This window comes from Engystomops pustulosus, chromosome 11, assembly GCF_040894005.1.
Source record: "Engystomops pustulosus chromosome 11, aEngPut4.maternal, whole genome shotgun sequence".
NCBI lineage: Eukaryota > Metazoa > Chordata > Amphibia > Anura > Leptodactylidae > Engystomops > Engystomops pustulosus.
The window spans coordinates 70,192,782-70,214,493 of NC_092421.1; the positions used below are offsets into that span (position 1 = coordinate 70,192,782).

General features: G+C 44.5%; 1 protein-coding gene across 1 annotated transcript; it reads left to right on the forward strand.

The window, feature by feature from the left end:
- The first annotated feature begins 9,557 nt into the window (after positions 1-9,557).
- LOC140105654 (trypsin-like) lies at positions 9,558-12,628 on the forward strand. The gene is made up of 5 exons (XM_072129660.1): positions 9,558-9,677; positions 9,809-9,962; positions 11,403-11,656; positions 11,761-11,897; positions 12,406-12,628. Exons 1-5 carry the CDS (start codon positions 9,638-9,640, stop codon positions 12,553-12,555), a joined length of 735 nt encoding a protein of 244 aa, XP_071985761.1. The 5' UTR covers positions 9,558-9,637; the 3' UTR covers positions 12,556-12,628.
- Positions 12,629-21,712: the final 9,084 nt, after the last annotated feature.

The window sequence follows — 21,712 nt, forward strand, 5'->3', positions numbered from 1 at the left end:
TATTGGATGTTTTAGATGCTATCTAGCTTCATTCTGTCACTCTGTCATGGCCATGCTGTTGCCCATAATTTTGGCATAATGGTGCGATTAAGCAGCCTCAGAGGCATCCATGCATGCTGCCCCTGCTGTTTCCTGTCCATTTCCGTGGTGTTTCCATCCTTTTCTGAGGTTCCCAGGTGTTTGGCCAAGCTTCCCTGTGCAGAGCCTTGGTCCCCTTGAAAAATGCTCGAGTCTGCCATTGACTTCAATGGGGCTCGTTATTCGAGACGAGCACTCGAGCATCGGGAAAAGTTCGTCTCGAATAACGAGTACCCGAGCATTTTAGTGCTCGCTCATCTCTAGTTTCAATGTCTCTTTGTATTCAATACAAATCTAAGACTAAACAACTAGTGTGGATAATCATGATGCAAAAACGATAAGTAAGAACTAGATTGGACCTGTGGAATATGACACAGTGCCGGAAAAAAGGTTGGTAGATAAAATGAAACTGCTTGGACTAGAGGGTAATCTGTGTATTTGGTAAGTAATTGGCTTAGTGATGGAAAAAAGAGGGGCGTCATTAATGGCACATTGTCAGTTTAGGTTGACATTACCAGTGGAGGCCACAGGGGTCGGTATTGGGGCCACTTCTTTTTAATATTTTTATTATTATAGGGGTTGTCCACTTTCAGCAAATAATTGATATAGTTTGTGTAAGGAAAAGTTATACAATTCTCCAATTTACTTTCTGTATCACTGTTTTCTAGATCTCTGCTTGCTGTGATTGTGTAGAAAGCAACTACGGTTTATTTCCAGTGGATAGAAATCTGACCATGGACACACAGGTCGTTAGTATCATAGAGAGTAATCAGAGCTGTGTGATATAACAAGCCATGCACCTGTGTGACCACGGACAGATTTCTGTGCACTGGAAGTACACATAGAAGCTTCTATAGAAGGACAACAAGCAGAGATCTGGAAAACTGTGAGTTATTGATATAGAAAGTACATTGGAAAATTGTATAACTTTTCATTACACAAACTATATCAATTATTTGCTGAAAGTGGACAACCACTTTAACCTTAAAGAGGGATTACACAGTCATTTTCAATTTTTGTAGATGATACTAAGCTCTGTAAAGTAATAAATACAGAAGAGTATTGTATAACACTACAGAGTGATTTGTGGAAATTGAAGGTCTTGGCAGATAAATGGCTGATGAGGATTAGTGCACATAAATGTAAAGTTATGCACTTGGGTCGAAGAAATGAAAATTATAATCGTGTGTTAAACAATAAATTTAATGGTTAAACTGCAGCTAAAAAGACTTAGGGAAAAAAAACAGCTAAGGGGAGACCTTATTATAAAGTACAAATACCTGAACGGGCGGTACAAAGATCTGTCCAAAGATCTTTTTATACCTAGGCCTGTGACCAGGGCAAGGGGGCATTCTCTACACCTAGAGGAGAGGCGGCTATTCCATCACCATAGACAGGGGGCATCCTCTACACCTAGAGGAGAGGAGGTTCTACCATCACCATAGACAGGGGGCCTCTTCTACACCTAGTGGAGAGGCGGTTCTACCATTTCTATAGACAGGGGATATCCTCTACAACTAGAAGAATGACGCTTTTATCATCACCGGAGACAGAGGGCATCCTCTACGCCTAGAGGAGTGGTCGGTTCTACCATCGCCATAGACAGGGGGCCTCCTCTACACCTAGAGGAGAGGTGGTTCTACCCTCACCATAGACAGGGGGCATCCTCTATACCTAGAGGAGAGGTGGTTCTACCATCACCATAGACAGGGGGCATCCTCTACGCCTAGAGGAGATGCGGTTCTACCCTCGCCATAGACAAGGGGGCATCCTCTACACCTAGAGAAAAGGTGGTTCTACCATCACCATAGACAGGGGGCATCCTCTACACCTAGAGGAGATGCGGTTCTACCATCACCATAGACAGAGGAAATCCTCTACATCTGGAGGAGAGGTGGCTCTATAATCACCAAAGACTGGGGGCATTCTCTACATCTAGAGGAGAGGTGGTTCTACCATCACCATATACAGGGGACATCCTCTACACCTAGAGGAGAGGCGGTTCTACCATCACCATAGAAAGGGGGCATTCTCTACATCTAGAGGAGAGGTGGTTCTACCATCACCATAGACAGGGGGCATCCTCTACACCTAAAGGAGAGACATATCACTATCATCATAGACAGGGGGCATCATCTACACCTAGAGGAAAGGTGGTTCTACCATCACCATAGACAGGGGGCATCCTCTACACCTAGAAGAACGGTGGTTCTACCATCACCATAGACAGGGGGCATCCTCTACACCTAGAAGAAAGGTGGTTCTACCATCACCCTAGACAAAGGTTCCTTACTGTGAGAGCAGTGAGACTATGGAACTCTCTGCCACAAAATGTAGTAATGGCTGATAATTTGAACATGTTCAAGAGGGGCCTGGATGCCCTTCTGGAGAGCAAAATAATACATCATATGGGAATATAACTTTTTGTTAGTATTTTCTGTTAATTCAGGGAGTTATTCAAATCACCATATTAGGGGTCGGGAAGGAAATTTTCCCTGCTTTTGGCCGATCGGCATCAAAGGTTTTTGCCTTCTTCTGGATCAACGTAATATCATGTATAGGTTGGACTTGATGGACTGATGACTTTTTCCAACCTTTTTTCCTATGATACTGTCGGGGCCCACGCAACAATATAACCAATATAACTGTCAACTCATTGACCTTATAATATATAACATATATAATCTGATCTTGTTATTTAAGCTGGATATACAAAGTCCCAAAGAATCTTAATGATAGATACTTAGGGGCAGACTTATCGAGCTGTTTAAGAGTAAGAATGTTCTTAGTTTCCTCTTTAAAATATTCATGAGCACTGGTAAAGTGAAAGTTGAGCTGTAATTGGTTGGCATGAGCAACTAAGCACATTCTTACTCTTAGACAGGTTGATAAATCTGCCCGTCACTTTATATCATGGTATACAGTGCCTCTTGTATTATGGCATATGATACCGCTCCCTATTGCTCATTATATACAGTGCTGCTTATGTTCTGGCATATGAAACCGATTGTTCTGTTTTCTGATCAAAACCTTTGTGTTAGCGTACAAACATGGCGTGCTCTTGATCCTTGCTGGATGAAAATGAGGCTTGGTACCGGTGGAAACGAGGCTAAGGCTCGCACGTAGAGATGAGCGAACATACTCGTCCGAGCTTGATGCTCGTTCGAGCATTAGCGTGCTCGAAACTGCTCGTTGCTCGGACGAATACTTCGCCCGCTCGAGAAAATGGCATCTCCCGCCGTTTTGCTTTTTGGCGGCCAGAAACAGAGCCAATCACAAGCCAGGAGACTCTGCACTCCACCCAGCATGACGTGGTACCCTTACACGTCGATAGCAGTGGTTGGCTGGCCAGATCAGGTGACCCTGGAATAGACTAGCCCCTGCCCGCGCTGCTCGGATCATTCTGTGTCTGGATGCCGCTAGGGAGAGAGCTGCTGCTGGTCAGGGAAAGCGTTAGGCTGTTCTTTTAGAATAGTGTTAGGCAGGAGTGATTCAACAAGAACCCAACAGCCCTTCTTAGGGCTACAATAACGTTATACATTTTTTTTTTTTATTTGCAGCTAGTACCATATTGTGAGGAATTTGCAGGGGGACTTGCTACCGTTGTGTTTAGCTCTTAGTGACACACATATCCACCTCAAACACCAAAGTGGGAAAATTTATTAGGGGTTTGATTTCAATTAGGCAGAGTCTGCCATTTACTTTTTATTTTACGTTTATTTTTTCATAACTCAGCGTCATCTCATCTGGCATAGCAGTGTGCTTTCATACTTGGCTAGAAAATAGCCATAGGAGAATCCAAACGGCTTACTTAGGCCTACAATAGCGCTATATATTTTATTTCTGGTTGATCTGCTGGTGGCTGTCCTTGCTGTAGTGCATCTACTACCATATTGTGAGGAATTTGCAGTGAGACTTGCGACCGATGTGTTTAGCGCTTAGTGACGCACATATCCATCGCAAAGACCGAAGTGGGACAATTTATTAGGAGTTGGATTTCAATTAGGCACAGTCTGCCATTTACTTTTTATTTTACGTTTATTTTTTCATAACTCAGCGTCATCTCATCTGGCATAGCAGTGTTCATTCATACTTGGCTAGAAAATAGCCATAGCAATAGGATAGCATCGTTTGGTTTTAAAAACTAAAAAACACAAAAAAACACAAAAAAAAAGTAAAAAAAAAATTAAAGTTATAACTTTCATTTTCAAAATGTTTAACCCGAGGGCTAGGGGTAGAGGACGAGGGCGGGGACGTGGGCGTCCAACTACTGCAGGGGTCAGAGGCCGTGGTCCTGGGCGGGGTGAGACACCACCTGCTGATGAGGGAGCAGGGGAAAGCCGCAGAGCTACACTCCCTAGGTTCATGTCTGAAGTTACTGGGACTCGTGGTAGAGCACTGTTGAGGCCAGAACAGTGCGAACAGGTGATGTCGTGGATTGCCAACAATGCTTCGAGCAATTTGTCCACCAGTCAGTCTTCCACGCAGTCCACCCATGTCACCGAAATCGGCACTCCTCCAGCTACTGCACCACAGCCTCCTCCCCCCCCCAGTCTGCCCCCTCCCAGGAAAATATGGCATTTGAACCGGCATACTCTGAAGAACGGTTTTCTGAACCCTTCCCACAGTCACAAACCACTTGTCCGGTTGCTGCTGAGCAATTTTCCGATGCCCAGGTTTTCCACCAGTCGCAGTTTGTGGGTGATGATGACCTTCTTGACGTAGTGGACGAAGTGTGTAAAGAGGTGTCCGACGATGAGGAGAGTTGTCAGGGCAGGAAGTCCGAGGGGGGAGCAGACTGAGGGATAGGAGGATGATGAGGTGACAGACCCAAGCTGGGTTGAGAGGCCGGGTGAACACAGTGCTTCTGAGACGGAGGAGAGTCCTCGACCAGAACAGGTTGGAAGAGGCAGTGGTGGGGCCAGACGGAGAGGCAGGGCCAGAGCTGGTGCATCAGCGCCAAATGTGTCACGTAGTGAAGCTCCCGTGGCGAGGGCTCCCGCGGCGAGGGCTAGATTTTCAGAAGTCTGGAGGTTCTTTAAGGAAACACCGGATGACCGACGGACTGTGGTGTGCAACCTTTGCCAAACCAGGATCAGCAGGGGTTCCACCACTACTAGCTTAACTACCACCAGTATGCGCAGGCATATGAATGCTAAACACCCCACTCAGTGGCACCAAGCCCGTTCACCTCCGGCCGTGCACACCACTGCTCCTTCCCCTGTGTCAGCTGATAGTCAGCCCCCTGCCCAGGACCCTGGCACAAAAACCCCATCGTCGCCTCCACGATCCTCCACAGCATCCACCAGCGTTCAGCTCTCCATACCCCAGACGCTGGAGCGGAAAAGGAAATATAGTGCAACCCACCCGCACGCCCAAGCCCTTAATGTCCACATCTCCAGATTGCTTAGCCTGGAGATGCTGCCCTATAGGCTAGTAGAGACCGAGGCCTTTCGCAACCTCATGGCGGCGGCCGCCCCTCGGTATTCGGTCCCCAGCTGCCACTACTTTTCCCGATGTGCCGTCCCAGCCCTGCACCAGCACGTGTCAGACAACATCATCCGTGCCCTGACCAACGCCGTTTCTGACAAAGAAGGTCCACCTGACCACGGACACGTGGACGAGTGCTGCCGGGCAGGGCCACTATATATCGCTTGACGGCACATTGGGTTAAGTTGGTGGAGGCTGGGACCGAGTCTGACCCTGCCGCTGGTCATATACTGCCGACGCCGAGGATTGCGGGGCCTACCTCGGTCCAGGTCTTTCAGGCCTACTATGCCTCCTCCTCCTCCCACCCCTCCTCCACCTCCTCCTCCGAACTACCATCCGTGGGCATGGCGCCATCAGTCACTAGCTCTAGGCACAGCAGCAGTGCCGTCGCTAAGCGACAGCAGGCGGTGCTCAAACTGCTGAGCCTAGGCGATAAAAGGCACACTGCCCAAGAACTATTACAGGGCATCACGGCGCAGACTGATCTGTGGCTGGCACCGCTGAACCTGAAGCCAGGCATGGTTGTGTATGACAACGGCCGTAACCTGGTGGCGGCTCTGCAACTCGGCAGACTGACACATGTGCCATGCCTGGCCCATGTGTTAAATCTGATAGTTCAGCGTTTCCTCAAGACATACCCCAATCTGTCTGATTTGCTCACGAAGGTGCGCCGCATCTGTGCGCATTTCAGGAAGTCCAGCACAGATGCTGCCACTCTCAGGGCAGTGCAGCGCCGCCTCCAACTGCCCGCTCACCGACTGTTGTGCGACGTGCCCACGAGGTGGAATTCAACATTAACCATGTTATCCAGAGTTTACCAGCAGCGCAGAGCGATTGTAGACTGCCAGATGTCAACTTCCACCAGAACTGGCAGTCAGGTCAGTCAGCTTTCTCAAGTCTACAATGAGGAGTGGACGTGGATGTCTGATATCTGTCAGGTGCTGAGTAACTTCGAGGAGTCAACACTGATGATCAGTGACGATGCCGCCATCATCAGCCTCACCATCCCGCTGCTTGGCCTGTTGAAAAACTCTCTGGTCAGCATGAAGTCGGAAGCTTTGCGCTCGTCACAAGAGACGGGGGAAGAAGATTCCCTTGTTGATAGCCAAAGCACCCTTAGGTCTGTTTCTCAGCGCATATCGGAGGAGGTGGAGGTGGAGGAGGATGAGGAGGAAGAGGAGGAGAATGTTGGCGAGACACAAGAGGGGACCATTGTGCAGTCCTTCACTGTTCAGCGTGTATGGGCAGAAGAAGAGGAGTTGGAGGAGTTGGAGGAGGAGGAAATGGGCAGTCAGGCCAGTGAGGGGAGTGAATTCTTGCGCGTTGGGACTCTGGCGCATATGGCAGATTTCATGCTAGGCTGCCTATCCCGTGACCCTCGCGTTCAAAGAATTTATTCCAGCACCGATTACTGGGTATTCACTCTCCTGGACCCACGGTACAAGCAAAATCTTTCCACTCTCATCCCTGGAGAGGAAAGGAGTGTGAGAATGCATGAATACCAGCAGGCCCTGGTGCACAAGCTGAAACAGTATTTCCCTTCTGACAGCGCTAGCGGCAGAGTGCGTAGTTCTGCGGGACAAGTAGCGAGGGAGAGTAGGCGAGCAGGCAGCTTGTCCAGCACTGGCAAGGGTACGCTTTACAAGGCTTTTGCCAGCTTTATGTCACCCCAGCAAGACACTGTCACCTGTCCCCAGTCTCGGCAGAGTAGGGCTGATCTTTACAGAAAGATGGTGAGGGAGTACGTAGCTGACCATACCATCGTCCTAAATTATCACACAGCTCCCTACAACTACTGGGTTTCAAAGCTGGACATGTGGCACGAACTGGCACTGTACGCCTTGGAGGTTCTTGCCTGCCCTGCCGCTAGCGTGTTGTCCGAGCGGGTTTTCAGTGCAGCTGGTGGCATCATCACCGATAAGCGTACACGCCTGTCGACTGACAGCACTGACAGGCTGACGCTTATTAAGATGAATAAAGCCTGGATTTCTCATAATTTCCAATCTCCACCAGGTGAAGGAAGCTCAACCTGAATAATTTATGCACTCCTCCTCCTCATTTTCCTCCTTCTCCTCCTCTTTGTACACTAAAGCAGAGGAAACTGGCTATTTTTTGACAGGGCCCACTGGCTCTAGCTATAGTACTTTATGCATTTAAATATTCTGGAGGGCCACCTACCCGGTCCTCTGTTTTAAACAATTTTTGGGACTGCCACATACAGGCACTCAATCTATTCAATTTTTCTGGAGGGCCACCTACCTGCTCCTCTGGTTTGAAAACTTTTTTGGACTGCCATATACAGGCACTCAATCTATTTCATTTTTCTGGAGGGCCACCTACCTGCTCCTCTGGTTTGAAAACTTTTTTGGACTGCCACATACAGGCACTATCCAAATTAAATTGTCTCCATAGCAGCCTCCACACGTTGTCTCCATTGCTACCTCCAAAAGTCGTCCATATAGCTGCCTCCATACATCGTCCCCTTATCAAACGAGGTGTGTCAGGCAGAAATTTGGGTTGTTTTCATGGATTCCACATCAAAGTTGTTAACTTTGTCGCCACCCTGCTGTGTAATCCACAAAATATACTGGCAAACTTTTATCATTTACCGATATTATTTCAGCGCTTCTTGCGCATCTGTTTACATTCCCCTCACCCGCCATATCCCAAACTTATAAGAACGCTACTACACTTGATCTTATACAAAAGGTTCTTAGAAGTGCTGTTTGGGGAGTAGCCTAGAGACAGGGGCTTGGATTGGCGAAAGCTCGCCTGGCAGCGGAGCGCCAGCTCCATCCCAAGATCCAACTAACATAGTTTTAACTGCAGCACCTTTAATCTACTACTAGTTCACTGGCTCCATACATGGTCCCCTTATCAAACGAGCTGTGTCAGGCAGAATTTTGGGTTGTTTTCATGGCTTCCACATCAAACTTGTTAACTTTGTCGCCACCCTGCTGTGTAATCCACAAAATATACTGGCAAACTTTTATCATTTACCGATATTATTTCAGCGCTTCTTGCTCACCTCCTTTGGTTCCTCTCTGCCACCCATTGGTTTTAAGCCTGAGTCCATTTGGGGTTGCCAAGACACTCCCTAGCCTGCCGCTGCCTCTGCATGCCGTCCCCTATAGTGTCAGGGTCAATTATTGGATGTTTTAGATGCTATCTAGCTTCATTCTGTCACTCTGTCATGGCCATGCTGTTGCCCATAATTTTGGCATAATGGTGCGATTAAGCAGCCTCAGAGGCATCCATGCATGCTGCCCCTGCTGTTTCCTGTCTATTTCCGTGGTGTTTCCATCCTTTTCTGAGGTTCCCAGGTGTTTGGCCAAGCTTCCCTGTGCAGAGCCTTGGTCCCCTTGAAAAATGCTCGAGTCTCCCATTGTCTTCAATAGGGCTCGTTATTCGAGACGAGCACTCGAGCATCGGGAACAGTTCGTCTCGAATAACGAGTACCCGAGCATTTTAGTGCTCGCTCATCTCTAGTCTAGATGCCTTTTTACATCTAAATAACATTGATGGTTATGTTATATAGAATTGTTTCCCCCAAATCCCTTCCTCATCATATCCCTTCCCTTCCTTGGTTAAACTTGATGGTCAATGTGTTCTTTTTTTAACTGCATAAACTATGTAAATTATGTAACTATGTAAGTAGACTACAAAGCATTTCTGCCATAACCTTCCCTTGAGCCATGACAGTGACAGACCCTCTAGTGACAGACCCTCCAATGAGTTCAGAGAATTCCAATCAATGACTTGATCTTTCTTCTTGTAATATACGTAACAAGCTGTAGGAGACTTGACATGTATGGAGTGTCATTGGAGGTGAAACATTGGACCAGCAATCTTACTCACAATAATAAACTCTTATCATGGGAACTGAGTCAGTATGACCATGTGGAGTTTAGGAAAGTTGCCCGTGTATTTACCCAAAATCGATTAAATGAATTCAATTAATTTCGATCACAGACACTTGTCCTTGGACTCATTCCCACCATGTTCCACATGAAATATATAAAAAGGAAACATTTCAGAGATTCGGTCCCAAACAGCTTAGGAACCAACCATGAAGTTTCTTCTGGTAGCAGTCTTACTCGGAGTCGCAGGTATGAATCCTAACAATCCTTAGCTCAAAGGTCTTGACATCCATTGCAAAATCTATATTTGATTTTCTAACCACTTGTTTAATGCCATTTGCTACTTTTTTTCTACAAATTTTTTGTCCTTTACCCCACAGCCGCCTACGACGATGATGATAAAATCGTTGGTGGTTTCACCTGCACCAAGAACTCTGTCCCCTACCAGGCATCTCTGAACTCCGGCTACCACTTCTGCGGTGGCTCCCTGGTCAGCAACCTGTGGGTCATCTCTGCCGCTCACTGCTACAAGTCGTAAGTCCTGTTTGATGAACATAGAAACTTAAAACTTAAGGATATTGTTGAAAGGGGTTTTCCATGACTGTTATACTGATGTCTTATTCCAGCTCCCTTCTGATGAATTGATGTTCACTCAGAAATAGCATGGCTTAGTAAACTTAAATCCATTTTTATTTAACTATTTATTTGTTAAATTTAAGTTTTCTGCAAATAACGGACCTATCACCACTGAAATAGGGGTCCTGGGTATGGACCTGTTATGGTTGGGGGTCAGCTGTGATTGTAGGTGTTAAAGGCAGGGAGGGGGGTGAGCCAAATGCCGAATGCAAATCCAAACTTTTGGTTGAAGTCCAGAGACCTTTTCCCACAATGTTCAACATGGATCCAAGCATTGTGAGTTCAAGTCCGCTTAACACTAGTCCTAAGCCTTACTGAGCTTACTCCAGATGTTGGAATAAAGCAATGACCATACACGTTCCCTGATGACCTATGTAATGGCTATGGAGCCAATGGGGACAGTCTGACAGGCACTGTACATTTCCATTTCCATTTGTTCCATAGTATAGCTGAGCTTCTAAGTAGGCCTAGAGGTTAAGGTTTTGGTTTGGAAGCATTAAAAAAAAGCATGCGACTTCTCGGTGCTGCTCACTCACTCCTCCACTCCTTAGCCCCCATCTTTGTTCTCCTTTACAACTTCTCCCTCCTCGACTGATGTCAGCACACCAGGCTGTGACCTTTGTCCCTGTGTTAGAGAAGGAGCAGGAGGTAGGAGTTGTACAGGGGCACAAAGGTAGGAGCTAAGAGCTAAGCTAAGAGCTGGGGAGTGAGCAGCCCAAACAAGTCATATGTGTTTTTTTTTAAATGCATCCAAACCAAAAGAAACTTGGGACTCAGAACAGGATTCTGTCAGGGCGCAAGGTAAGTTATAACAAACTATTATATTGTAATGCTAAATCCTCGAGAAAAGGCAGGAAGACATTGTTGGATCTTTAGTGAAGATCATAAGACAACCAAAAGCACATTACATGATAAAGCAAATTATAAATATATTAATACAGATACAGTATAGTAAAACCCAATTTTCTAGGTAAATAAAAACATTTATTTTTAACAATTAAAAAAAACAATTCAAAGAACATAGAGTTTAGCACAAACTAAAATGGGACAAAGGGTGCACCAGTACAATATAACTGCAATAAACAGTGGTGGGTCAGGTTTTATTGGTGCCCAACATGAAGGTTGGTTCCTGAAGTTAAAAATAAAAGCTAATAAGTGCAAAATCTTTAAATTGATCCAGAAGTTTCCTATGTTTTGGAGAAAACACTGAATGGTTAAGATGTTTAAGTTAAAAAAATTACATTTTGGGTTCTAGGGTTGGGGTTTACTATTGGGTCCTAGGTGGTAGACCAAGTGAACCAAAAAAATCATAACTATATCTAAACATTTATGGTTCAGGAGCATTCAAGTTCGTCTTGGAGAACACAACATCGAAACCAATGAAGGTACCGAGCAGTTCATCTCCTCTGCCAAGGTCATCAGACATGGAAGCTACAACTCCAGAACCTTGGACAATGACATCATGTTGATCAAGCTGTCCACCCCCGCCACCATAAACTCCTTTGTTAAATCTATTGGTCTTCCCTCTGGCTGTGCACCTGCTGGAACCACCTGTCTGATCTCTGGATGGGGCAACACCCTCAGCAATGGATGTAAGTCAACAATTCTTACAAAATGCATTCTTACAAAGATGCTCTATAGGCCAAATGAAGATGATTGATACCCACCCTCATTTTTTTCATTTGCTTTTTTGTAGCCAACTATCCTGACCTCCTCCAGTGCCTGAATGCCCCCATCCTGACCACTGCCCAGTGTACCGGAGCCTACCCCGGAGAGATCACCGACAACATGATCTGCGTTGGATACCTGGAAGGTGGCAAGGATTCCTGCCAGGTAAATTTCAATTTATTACAATTATTTATATAATGCATCCTGGTGGGCACATGTACAACTAGACTTGGTGGTCACAGTGGCCTTTCTGAGGCACAGATCTAAGCAGTTACTATAATTATTCAAGCAATCTATCAAAGATGTAGTATTTGCATATGGAACAGTCAATCTTGCAACTTCATCTAGTTAAATAATCACTTAGCACTTCTGCCTGGTGCTGGTCAACACAACAATGTAGCAACACAGCTAAACATCTATGGACTGGCTCACTGGCAGGACCCAACTTCACTATTAGTCCATGTGGCCTGTTATAGCCACACCTGACACCTGCTGTACACTCCATAAAGTTTGTTAAAACTCACCAGATATGGACACATCAGGACCATATATGATCCCTAATAGCAACTTCAATGGAGACCATTGTAGGTTCATCTGAACTACTGAAGTTCATGCTGCTGTTGCCACCTTCATGTGAATCTATAATAATGTTTTTCTACTCACCTCTTCTTAGGGTGACTCTGGTGGACCCGTGGTCTGCAATGGACAACTGCATGGTATTGTCTCCTGGGGATATGGCTGCGCCTACAAGAACTATCCTGGTGTCTACACCAAGGTCTGCAACTACAACGCCTGGATCTCCAGCACCACTGCCGCTAACTAGAAACTTCATACGGCCATCAACCACTCGGCCCTATTAAACATCAATAAATGTCTAATTGCCTTTAAAAATTTAATTTTACTTATTATTTGGTTTTAATGTCTCTTTGTATTCAATACAAATCTAAGACTAAACAACTAGTGTGGATAATCATGATGCAGAAACTAGGTAAGAAATAAGTAAGAACTATCGTTAGTATCATAGAGAGTAATCAGAGCTGTGTGATATAACAAGCCTTGCACCTGTGTGACCACGGACAGATTTCTGTACACTGGAAATAAACATAGAAGCTTCTATAGAAGGACATCAAGCAGAGATCTGGAAAACTGTGAGTTATTGATACAGAAAGTAGATTGGAAAATTGTATAACTTTTTACTACACAAACCATATCAATTATTTGCTGAAAGTGGACAACCCCTTTAACCTTAAAGAGGGATTACAGTCACTTTCAGTCACTTTCAATATTTGCAGATGATACTAAGCTCTGTAAAGTAATTAATACAGAACAGTATAGAATAACACTAAAGGGTGATTTGTGGAAATTGTAGGTCTTGGCAAATAAATGGCTGATGAGGTTTAATGCACATAAATGTAAAGTTATGCACTTGGGTCAAAGAAATGAAAATTATAAGTGTTTGTTAGACAATAAATTTCTTGGTAAAATTGCAGCTGCAGGGTTCTGTGGATGGTAAACTCAATTTTAGGGATCAGAGCCAGGCAGCTGCTGCTAAAGCAAATAAAATTATGGGCTGTATCAAGTCAAGAAATGAATAGATCCCCACGATAAGGACATATTGAACGGGCAGTACAGGGAACTCTCCAAAGATCTTTTTATACCAAGGCCTGTGACCAGGACAAGGGGGCATTCTCTATGCCTAGAGGAGAGGCGGTTCTACCATCACCATAGACGGGGGCATCCTCTAGACCTAGAAGAGAGATGTATCACCATCATCATAGAGAGGGGGCATCCTCTACACCTAGAGGAGAGGCGATTCTTCCATCACCATAGACAGGGGGCATCCTCTACACCTAGAGGAGAGGCAGTTTTACCAACGCCATAGACAGGAGGCATCTTCTACACCTAGAGGAGAGGCGTATCACCATCATCATATACAGGGGGTAAACTCTACACCGTGAGGAGAGATGTATCACCATAGACAGGGGGCCTTCTCTACACCTAGAGGAGAGACGTATCACCATCATCAAAGACAGGGGGCATCCTCTACACCTAGAGGAGAGACATATCACCATAATCAAAGACAGGGACATCTTCTACACCTAGAGGAGAGATGTATCACCACCATCATGGACAGGAGGCATCCTCTACACCTAGAGGAGAGACATATCACCATAATCAAAGACAGGGGGTGTCATCTACACCTAGAGGAGAGACGTATCACCATAATCATAGACAGGGGGTGTCCTCTACACCTAGAGGAGAGACATGGGAAAGCGAGAGGAAAGCGATGCACAAATCAGGCCAATACGTAACAATACAAGATATGTTCCAACAATAATCACTTTATTAATGTAAACAAAACAGACAAAATTACCATACACAGACATCTAAAAGCATTTAAAACAAAAATATACAAAAAGTGACCAATGTGGAGATCCCGGTCTGGATCATCCACAAAAAACCTCTAAGTCCAGACACAAAGTATTGTCTGTGCACCACTGCCTAGTAAATGTAAACCTATAATGGATGTTGCATACAATGCTGCTGATGAACTAATGGTGAATCATGGGCAACATGCTGCCCCAAAAACATGCTCAAATGGAGATCGGACAACCTCTAAAGTGCAAGTGCTACCTGTGTAACAACTATGTATACCCTACTGGTAAATAGAAAATGTATATAAAAATGAAAAGAATATTTTGCGAAAAAACATGGGAAAAGTGCTGGGTGCAAATAAGATGAAGTTGGGGATCTTACGGCATGTGAGATGAAGAGATACGCTCCTGTGTGGTAGGTAGAGCATTGGGGACGAGGTGTGACTAGAGGTACACGGCTCCCCACGCGTATCGTCGTCCCAAGGACGACTTCCTCAGGGGTAGGTAGCCATGGTCAAAAGACACTCACCTTAAATAGGCCCTCCACTAAACTGCACAGGCGGCGCCAGTGCTGCATAGACCAATCTGCATGAAAACGGAAGTGATGTATAGAACCGGAAATGAGGCTGGCGGCGAAACAATGCGCATGCGCATCCCGGCCGGGATGTATGACATAGTAACCACGGTAACAAGATAACAAAGAAGGCGACCAAGTAGCTGTGATAACGGCGCACTGATCCGCTTGAATCATTTGTGTGCCCTAATGATGTAGTAAAATACAACGTCCCCCATAAAGTATCCAAAGTAAGCGGCGTAGTAGTCAGAGTAACAAGTAACCAAGTCCATCTATATATAATATAATATTTATAATGTGGTAAGGTACAGCATCCACCATCAAGTATCCAAGATGTATACGACGTGGTACGTCGCATGCATATCAACAATATGTGAGGGGTTGGCATCGTTTTATTGATGATGTCATATTCCTGTGGGAGGGACCGCGTGACCTCTGTGAACAATTCATTACTGATTTGAATGACAATAGGTTTAACATTATCCTAACGTCCACTCTCTCACAGATGTCTGTCGACTTCTTGGACCTGAAGGTTTCGCTGCTAAATAACAATCTCAGTATGGACCTACATAGGAAAGATACGGCCACCAACAGCCTTTTACACTACGAGAGCTTCCACCCCCAACATCTAAAATCTGGCATCCCGGTGGGACAGTTCATTCGTTTAAAACGAAACTGCACACGACAGGCTGACTTCAGGAGGAATGCACTGGATTTGACGGGGAGGTTCAAAGACAGGAAATATCCGAACAAAACCATATCACAAGCATACTGTAGAGCCCGAGATACTCCAAGAACGGAATTACTGAAACCAAGAACAACAAGGTCCAATTCCCAACTGGGGGTGTGTACCAGGTATAATAACCAATGGAGTCACATTCGAAACATATTGTATAAAAATTGGAATATCTTGAGCTCCGAACCCCCGACTTAAACCGTTTTTAGACCATAGACCAAGGCTGATAGCTAGACGGGCTCAGAATTTGAAAGATCAGTTATCAAGGAGCCACTTTGTACGGCCAACGGTCCCTTTGGGGAGGGGATACAGGATCAAGGGCTCCTACCCTTGTGGGGATTGTTCAGTATGCCCCCTGTTGTGTCCCTCGAAGGAATTTGTTAACCCCTTGGACTCACATAGATTTCCCCTCTCCAATTTCATAAATTGTAGATCGAAGAACATCATCTATGCGCTTGTCTGCCCGTGTCGTAAGGTTTATGTTGGACAGTCCACTCAGGAATTAAGAAAAAGGGTCCAGCAGCATATCTCAAGTATCAACAACGCTCACATTCATTTTTCACAAGGTAAGACTCTATCCTCCGTCGCAACGCATTTTCGGAGGTTTCATGGGGGCAAGGCGAGGGGCATTCAGGTGATAGGCCTTGACAAAACCCGCCCTAACTTCAGGGGTGGGAATGTCATACCTGAACTCCTGAGAAGAGAGGCCAATTGGATTTATAAATTAAAATGCCTTTCTCCACAGGGATTAAATGAGGAACTACTCTTCAATGGCTTCTATAAACAGAAGTAAGGTGACATATGCCATTTGGAATCAGAGAACAAATATTCGGATTGTAAGGACAACTCATTTCCAGCATACACAGCAGGCAAGTACTAGCCAAACATCGACTACATTTGTAATGTTATAGCACGGACCCTGCCCTTTTAGTCTTTGGGTCCTTATGACCCCTTCCTCACAGTGCACCTTTATTTCACCCCCTTTTTCCCCCCCCCCTTTTTTTGTAGCTTGGGTCCTTATGACCCCCTCTTTACTGGGCCCTTACGGTCCGCTTATCACTTTATCTCCCCCATGTCACCTCTTTTTCTCACTCACCAGCTTGGGTCTCCCCTTATATACTTTACATTACAGTACCATGCATGTTGTTCACTCATTTTTGTGTTTCCTTAATACATTAGGGACACAGTATTCTGGATGGATCGCCTAAATCATGCATATTTTGACCATACTTACCCCTCCCTGTTGGATCGTATCTTGCCCCCCTTGCTTCAAATTCTACAGTATATCGTAATCCCAGTAGACGGGTGAGAACTATTGAATCTTGATTCTGGGAAGCTTCTTCCGCTGAGCCATAGCTGGATTTCTGCCTTCTCGCACTTTCCCTGGACTTTTTGGACTTTCATGAACTAGGACTTTAAAATTGTTTATATAGGCACTAGCCAACTGATACAGTAGGACAAATAACCATGTCAATGTTGTATATATATTTGTACTTGTATTTTGCACTATACACTCACCTTTCTTTCCCTCTACTGCTGCATCCAGGCGGGCCAGTAAACCAGTGACCCTGTACCGTATTAACCGATTTATTCAGGGGCTTCACTTGATTTAACTTTTTTGTACTTACGTTTGCATTTAATTTGTGTATATCCGGAATTCTGTGCGTTAACCCATGTGTGCTTTCGTTCACACGTAATTTGTATATATTCGATATTTACAGGCTGGCACATTTTTTATCAGGAACAGGGGATGGTTGATCTTTTTCCCTATCCTCTTGTACTATATCTATTACATACTTTTCGATGCATTACGCATAGAATGCATTTTACACCTGTTCGATCAATTGCGCCGTGCCTTGGGCTTACTTATGCATTTCTCCCCCTTTCTCTATATATGCGCCGAATAAGTCAGACCATACCATACTGTACCGCTCTGCGGTGGATATTGTATTCCACCATATTATCATGATGGCACCTGTGTGTTCAGAAACCTCTTGGTGTTTTGAGACAATAGATATGTATCTTGTCATCCTTATTACCACGTCGTATACATCTTGGATACTTGATGGTGGATGCTGTACCTTACCACATTATAAATATTATATTATATATAGATGGACTTGGTTACTTGTTACTCTGACTACTACGCCGCTTACTTTGGATACTTTATGGGGGACGTTGTATTTTACTACATCATTAGGGCACACAAATGATTCAAGCGGATCAGTGCGCCGTTATCACAGCTACTTGGTCGCCTTCTTTGTTATCTTGTTACCGTGGTTACTATGTCATACATCCCGGCCGGGATGCGCATGCGCATTGTTTCGCCGCCAGCCTCATTTCCGGTTCTATACATCACTTCCGTTTTCATGCAGATTGGTCTATGCAGCACTGGCGCCGCCTGTGCAGTTTAGTGGAGGGCCTATTTAAGGTGAGTGTCTTTTGACCATGGCTACCTACCCCTGAGGAAGTCGTCCTTGGGACGACGATACGCGTGGGGAGCCGTGTACCTCTAGTCACACCTCGTCCCCAATGCTCTACCTACCACACAGGAGCGTATCTCTTCATCTCACATGCCGTAAGATCCCCAACTTCATCTTATTTGCACCCAGCACTTTTCCCATGTTTTTTCGCAAAATATTCTTTTCATTTTTATATACATTTTCTATTTACCAGTAGGGTATACATAGTTGTTACACAGGTAGCACTTGCACTTTAGAGGTTGTCCGATCTCCATTTGAGCATGTTTTTGGGGCAGCATGTTGCCCATGATTCACCATTAGTTCATCAGCAGCATTGTATGCAACATCCATTATAGGTTTACATTTACTGGGCAGTGGTGCACAGACAATACTTTGTGTCTGGACTTAGAGGTTTTTTGTGGATGATCCAGACCGGGATCTCCACATTGGTCACTTTTTGTATATTTTTGTTTTAAATGCTTTTAGATGTCTGTGTATGGTAATTTTGTCTGTTTTGTTTACATTAATAAAGAGATTATTGTTGGAACATATCTTGTATTGTTACGTATTGGCCTGATTTGTGCATCGCTTTCCTCTCGCTTTCCCATGTTCATGCATGGTGCACAAGGCCAGCTCTGTATTACATTTGGTTGTGCTAACCAGCTCCCCTCCTTTTCCTAGAGGAGAGACATATCACCACCATCATAGACAGGGGGCGTCCTCTACACCTAGAGGAGAGACATATCACCACCATCATAGACAGGGGGCGTCCTCTACACCTAGAGAAGAGACGTATCACCATCATCATAGACAGGGGCGGCATCTACACCTAGAGGAGAGACATATCACCACCATCATAGACAGGGGGCATCCTCTACACCTAGAGGAGAGATGTATCACCATCATCATAGACAGGGGGCATCCTCTACACCTAGAGGAGAGACGTATCACCATAATCAAAGACAGGGACATCCTCTACACCTAGAGGAGAGATGTATCATCATAGACAGGGGGCGTCCTCTACACCTAGAGGAGAAAGGTATCACCATCATCATAGACAGGGGTCATCATCTACACCTAGAGGAGAGACGTATCACCATCATCATAGACAGGGGTCATCTTCTGCGCCTAGAGGAGAGGCGATTCTACCATCAACGTGGACAAAGGTTCTTTACTGTGCGAGCAGAGAGACTATGGAACTCTCTGCCACAAGATGTTGCAATGGCTGATAATTTTAACATGTTCAATAGGGGCCTGGATGCCCTTTTGGAGAGCAAAAATATCACATTGTACGGTTATATAACTTTTTGTTAGTAGTTTCTGTTAATTCAGGGAGTTATTCAAATCACCATAATCGGGAAGGAATTTTTCCCTGCTTTGGGCCGATCGGCATCAAGGGTTTTTGCCTTCTTCTGGATCAACATAATGTATATGTTGGATTTTATGGACTGATGTCTTTTTCTAACCTTTTTTTACTATGATACTTATGGGGCCCACGCAACAATAAAACCAATTTAAATGTTAACTTATTGACCTACTGAGTATAAAATCTGATATATATATGATCTTGTTATTTAAGCCGGATATACAAAGTCACAAATAATCCAGAAAATAAAGACTTAGGGGCAGATTAATTAAGCTGTCTAAGAGTTGCCCATGGCAACCAATTACAACTCCCCTTTAAAATATTCATGAACACTGGTAAAATTAAAGCTGAGCTGTAACTGGCTGCCTTGGGCAACTAAGAAAATTCTTACTCTTAGACAGGTTGATATATCTGCCCCTTACTTTATATCAGGGTATACAGTGCATACGATACTGCTCCCTATAGCTCATTATATACAGTACTGCTTATGTTCTGGCATATGAAACCGATTGTTCAGTTTCCTGATCTAAACCTTTGTGTCAGCGTACAAACATGGCTTGAGCCTCTCCCCTTGATCGATGAACACAAGGCTTGGTACCGGTGGAAACGAGGCTAAGGCTCTCACGAATGCGCTGTAGAGATTTGCCTGTCATCTGGGATCTGTAGTACGTTGCGATTCGTTATGGTCCGCAAAGCTGGTATTAATGATAATAGATTTTGACTGCAGCTTCACTGTGGCTTGGGCAAAATAGAAACCTGCATCCTGTGTTGAAAGATGGAAATTTCCAATTGGTATTAACCTTAACCCCCTATGCGCACCAGGGTGTACTATTACGTCCTGTGCTGCGGAGAATGTATGGAGAACGCTCTTGGGCTGATCTCCCTCCATACACACCGGTTGTCAGCTTTATAATACAAAGTTCATATAAAGTTGGTCTTAAAGATGGTTTTAGATGGTTTATGTATCTCCAGCTTACAAAACAAGATCATATATATTAGATCATATACTCAGTAGGTCAATGAATTGACAGTTATATTGGTTTTTTTGTTGTGTGGGCCCAGAAAGTGACTTTTTTTTACATTGTATATGTATCTGTTTGTGCTACTTATGTAACAGGTTTTAATACATTTATATTATGCGATTTCCAAAGATTGTGGTTTGGAGGCTCTTGGTGTGGGAGGACACATTACAATTTTCTCATTCAACCTTTTCACATTTTTACCCTACGATACCAGGAAAACTACCTCCCCATATTGGGATGGTGAGAATTTTCACATTCTATTGGTTATTATTATGAGTCAAAAGCAATTGGACAACAAAGTACCAAAATTAGCAGACAATAGGAGTAACCAGAAAGATAGAAATCTTGTTCAAATGCTGATAGGACGAGGGGAAGAAGAGTGAAGAAATCAGGCGATACTGTCTGTCAGAGCAATTTAACTGTTAGTGAACCAGAAAGGAGACGACTGGGTGTGGTGTACAATCAGGGAAGTGCAGGGAAGTGAGAGATTTATGATTTCTGGAGCACAATCTTAGTGAATCTGTTGCACCCAGTATTATACACAGACAGAGCACTTTTAGTACAGTTTCCTACATTCTTAGTAAATGTGCCCCACTGAGATTTTCTTGAGATACTTCCTTGTCATTCGATATATCCACAGGAATCTCGAAAGACAGATTCCCACTAGGTGGACATTCATAGTGGAGCAGACTTAGTAGATGATCTAGGAGTCCATTTTAGGTGACATGGTGGTCTACAAGCTCAGATAGTACAAGATACAGAATGAGAGGATAGTTGTACGAAATTCTGGGAGTCAGAGGCTCCAGCCATTGTCAGGTTAATTATAATAAAATATTCCAAAATTGGTTTAGGGCGCAGATATGAGATTCTGGTGCAGTGAGGGAGGAAATGTGGCTAATTTATAATCTTGATAAACTAGGCACATCCTGCTCTGATGCAGGGAGGATCTAGAGTCCAATTTTAAGGGAAGGTAATAATAATAATAATTCTTTATTTATATAGCGCACACAGATTACGCAGCGCTGCACAAAGCATGACAAATCAGTCCCTGTCCCCATGGGGCTCACAATATAAACAACCTACCAGTATGTTTTGGAAACCGGAGGACCCAGAGAAAACCCACACAAACACGGAGACAACATACAAACTCTTTGCAGATGTTGACCTTGGTGGGAATCGAACCCAGGACCCAAGCGTGCCGACCTAATAGGACTATTGGAAAAACAGTCTTGTATGAGTGATTGAATATTCCCTTTGGTCTCTTGGGGACTTTTTCTTAACGGAAATCTACCATGAGGAATCTACCATGAGGAATCTACCATGAGGAATCTACCATGAGGAATCTACCATGAGATGTAGATGGTAGATTCCTACTGTCTGCCTCTGCCCTAATCTTTAAACCTGGATCCTAACCTATCTTGCCTGACCAGGCACTGGGAGATAAG

What these genes read in the sequence shown, in the direction of transcription:
- LOC140105654 (XM_072129660.1), top strand. Translation starts at nt 9,638, where the DNA reads ATGAAGTTTCTTCTGGTAGCAGTCTTACTCGGAGTCGCAG. An exon ending in GCCGCTCACTGCTACAAGTC is followed by an intron (nt 9,963 to 11,402) that starts GTAAGTCCTGTT and finishes TTTATGGTTCAG; the next exon opens with GAGCATTCAAGTTCGTCTTG. An exon ending in CAACACCCTCAGCAATGGAT is followed by an intron (nt 11,657 to 11,760) that starts GTAAGTCAACAA and finishes GCTTTTTTGTAG; the next exon opens with CCAACTATCCTGACCTCCTC.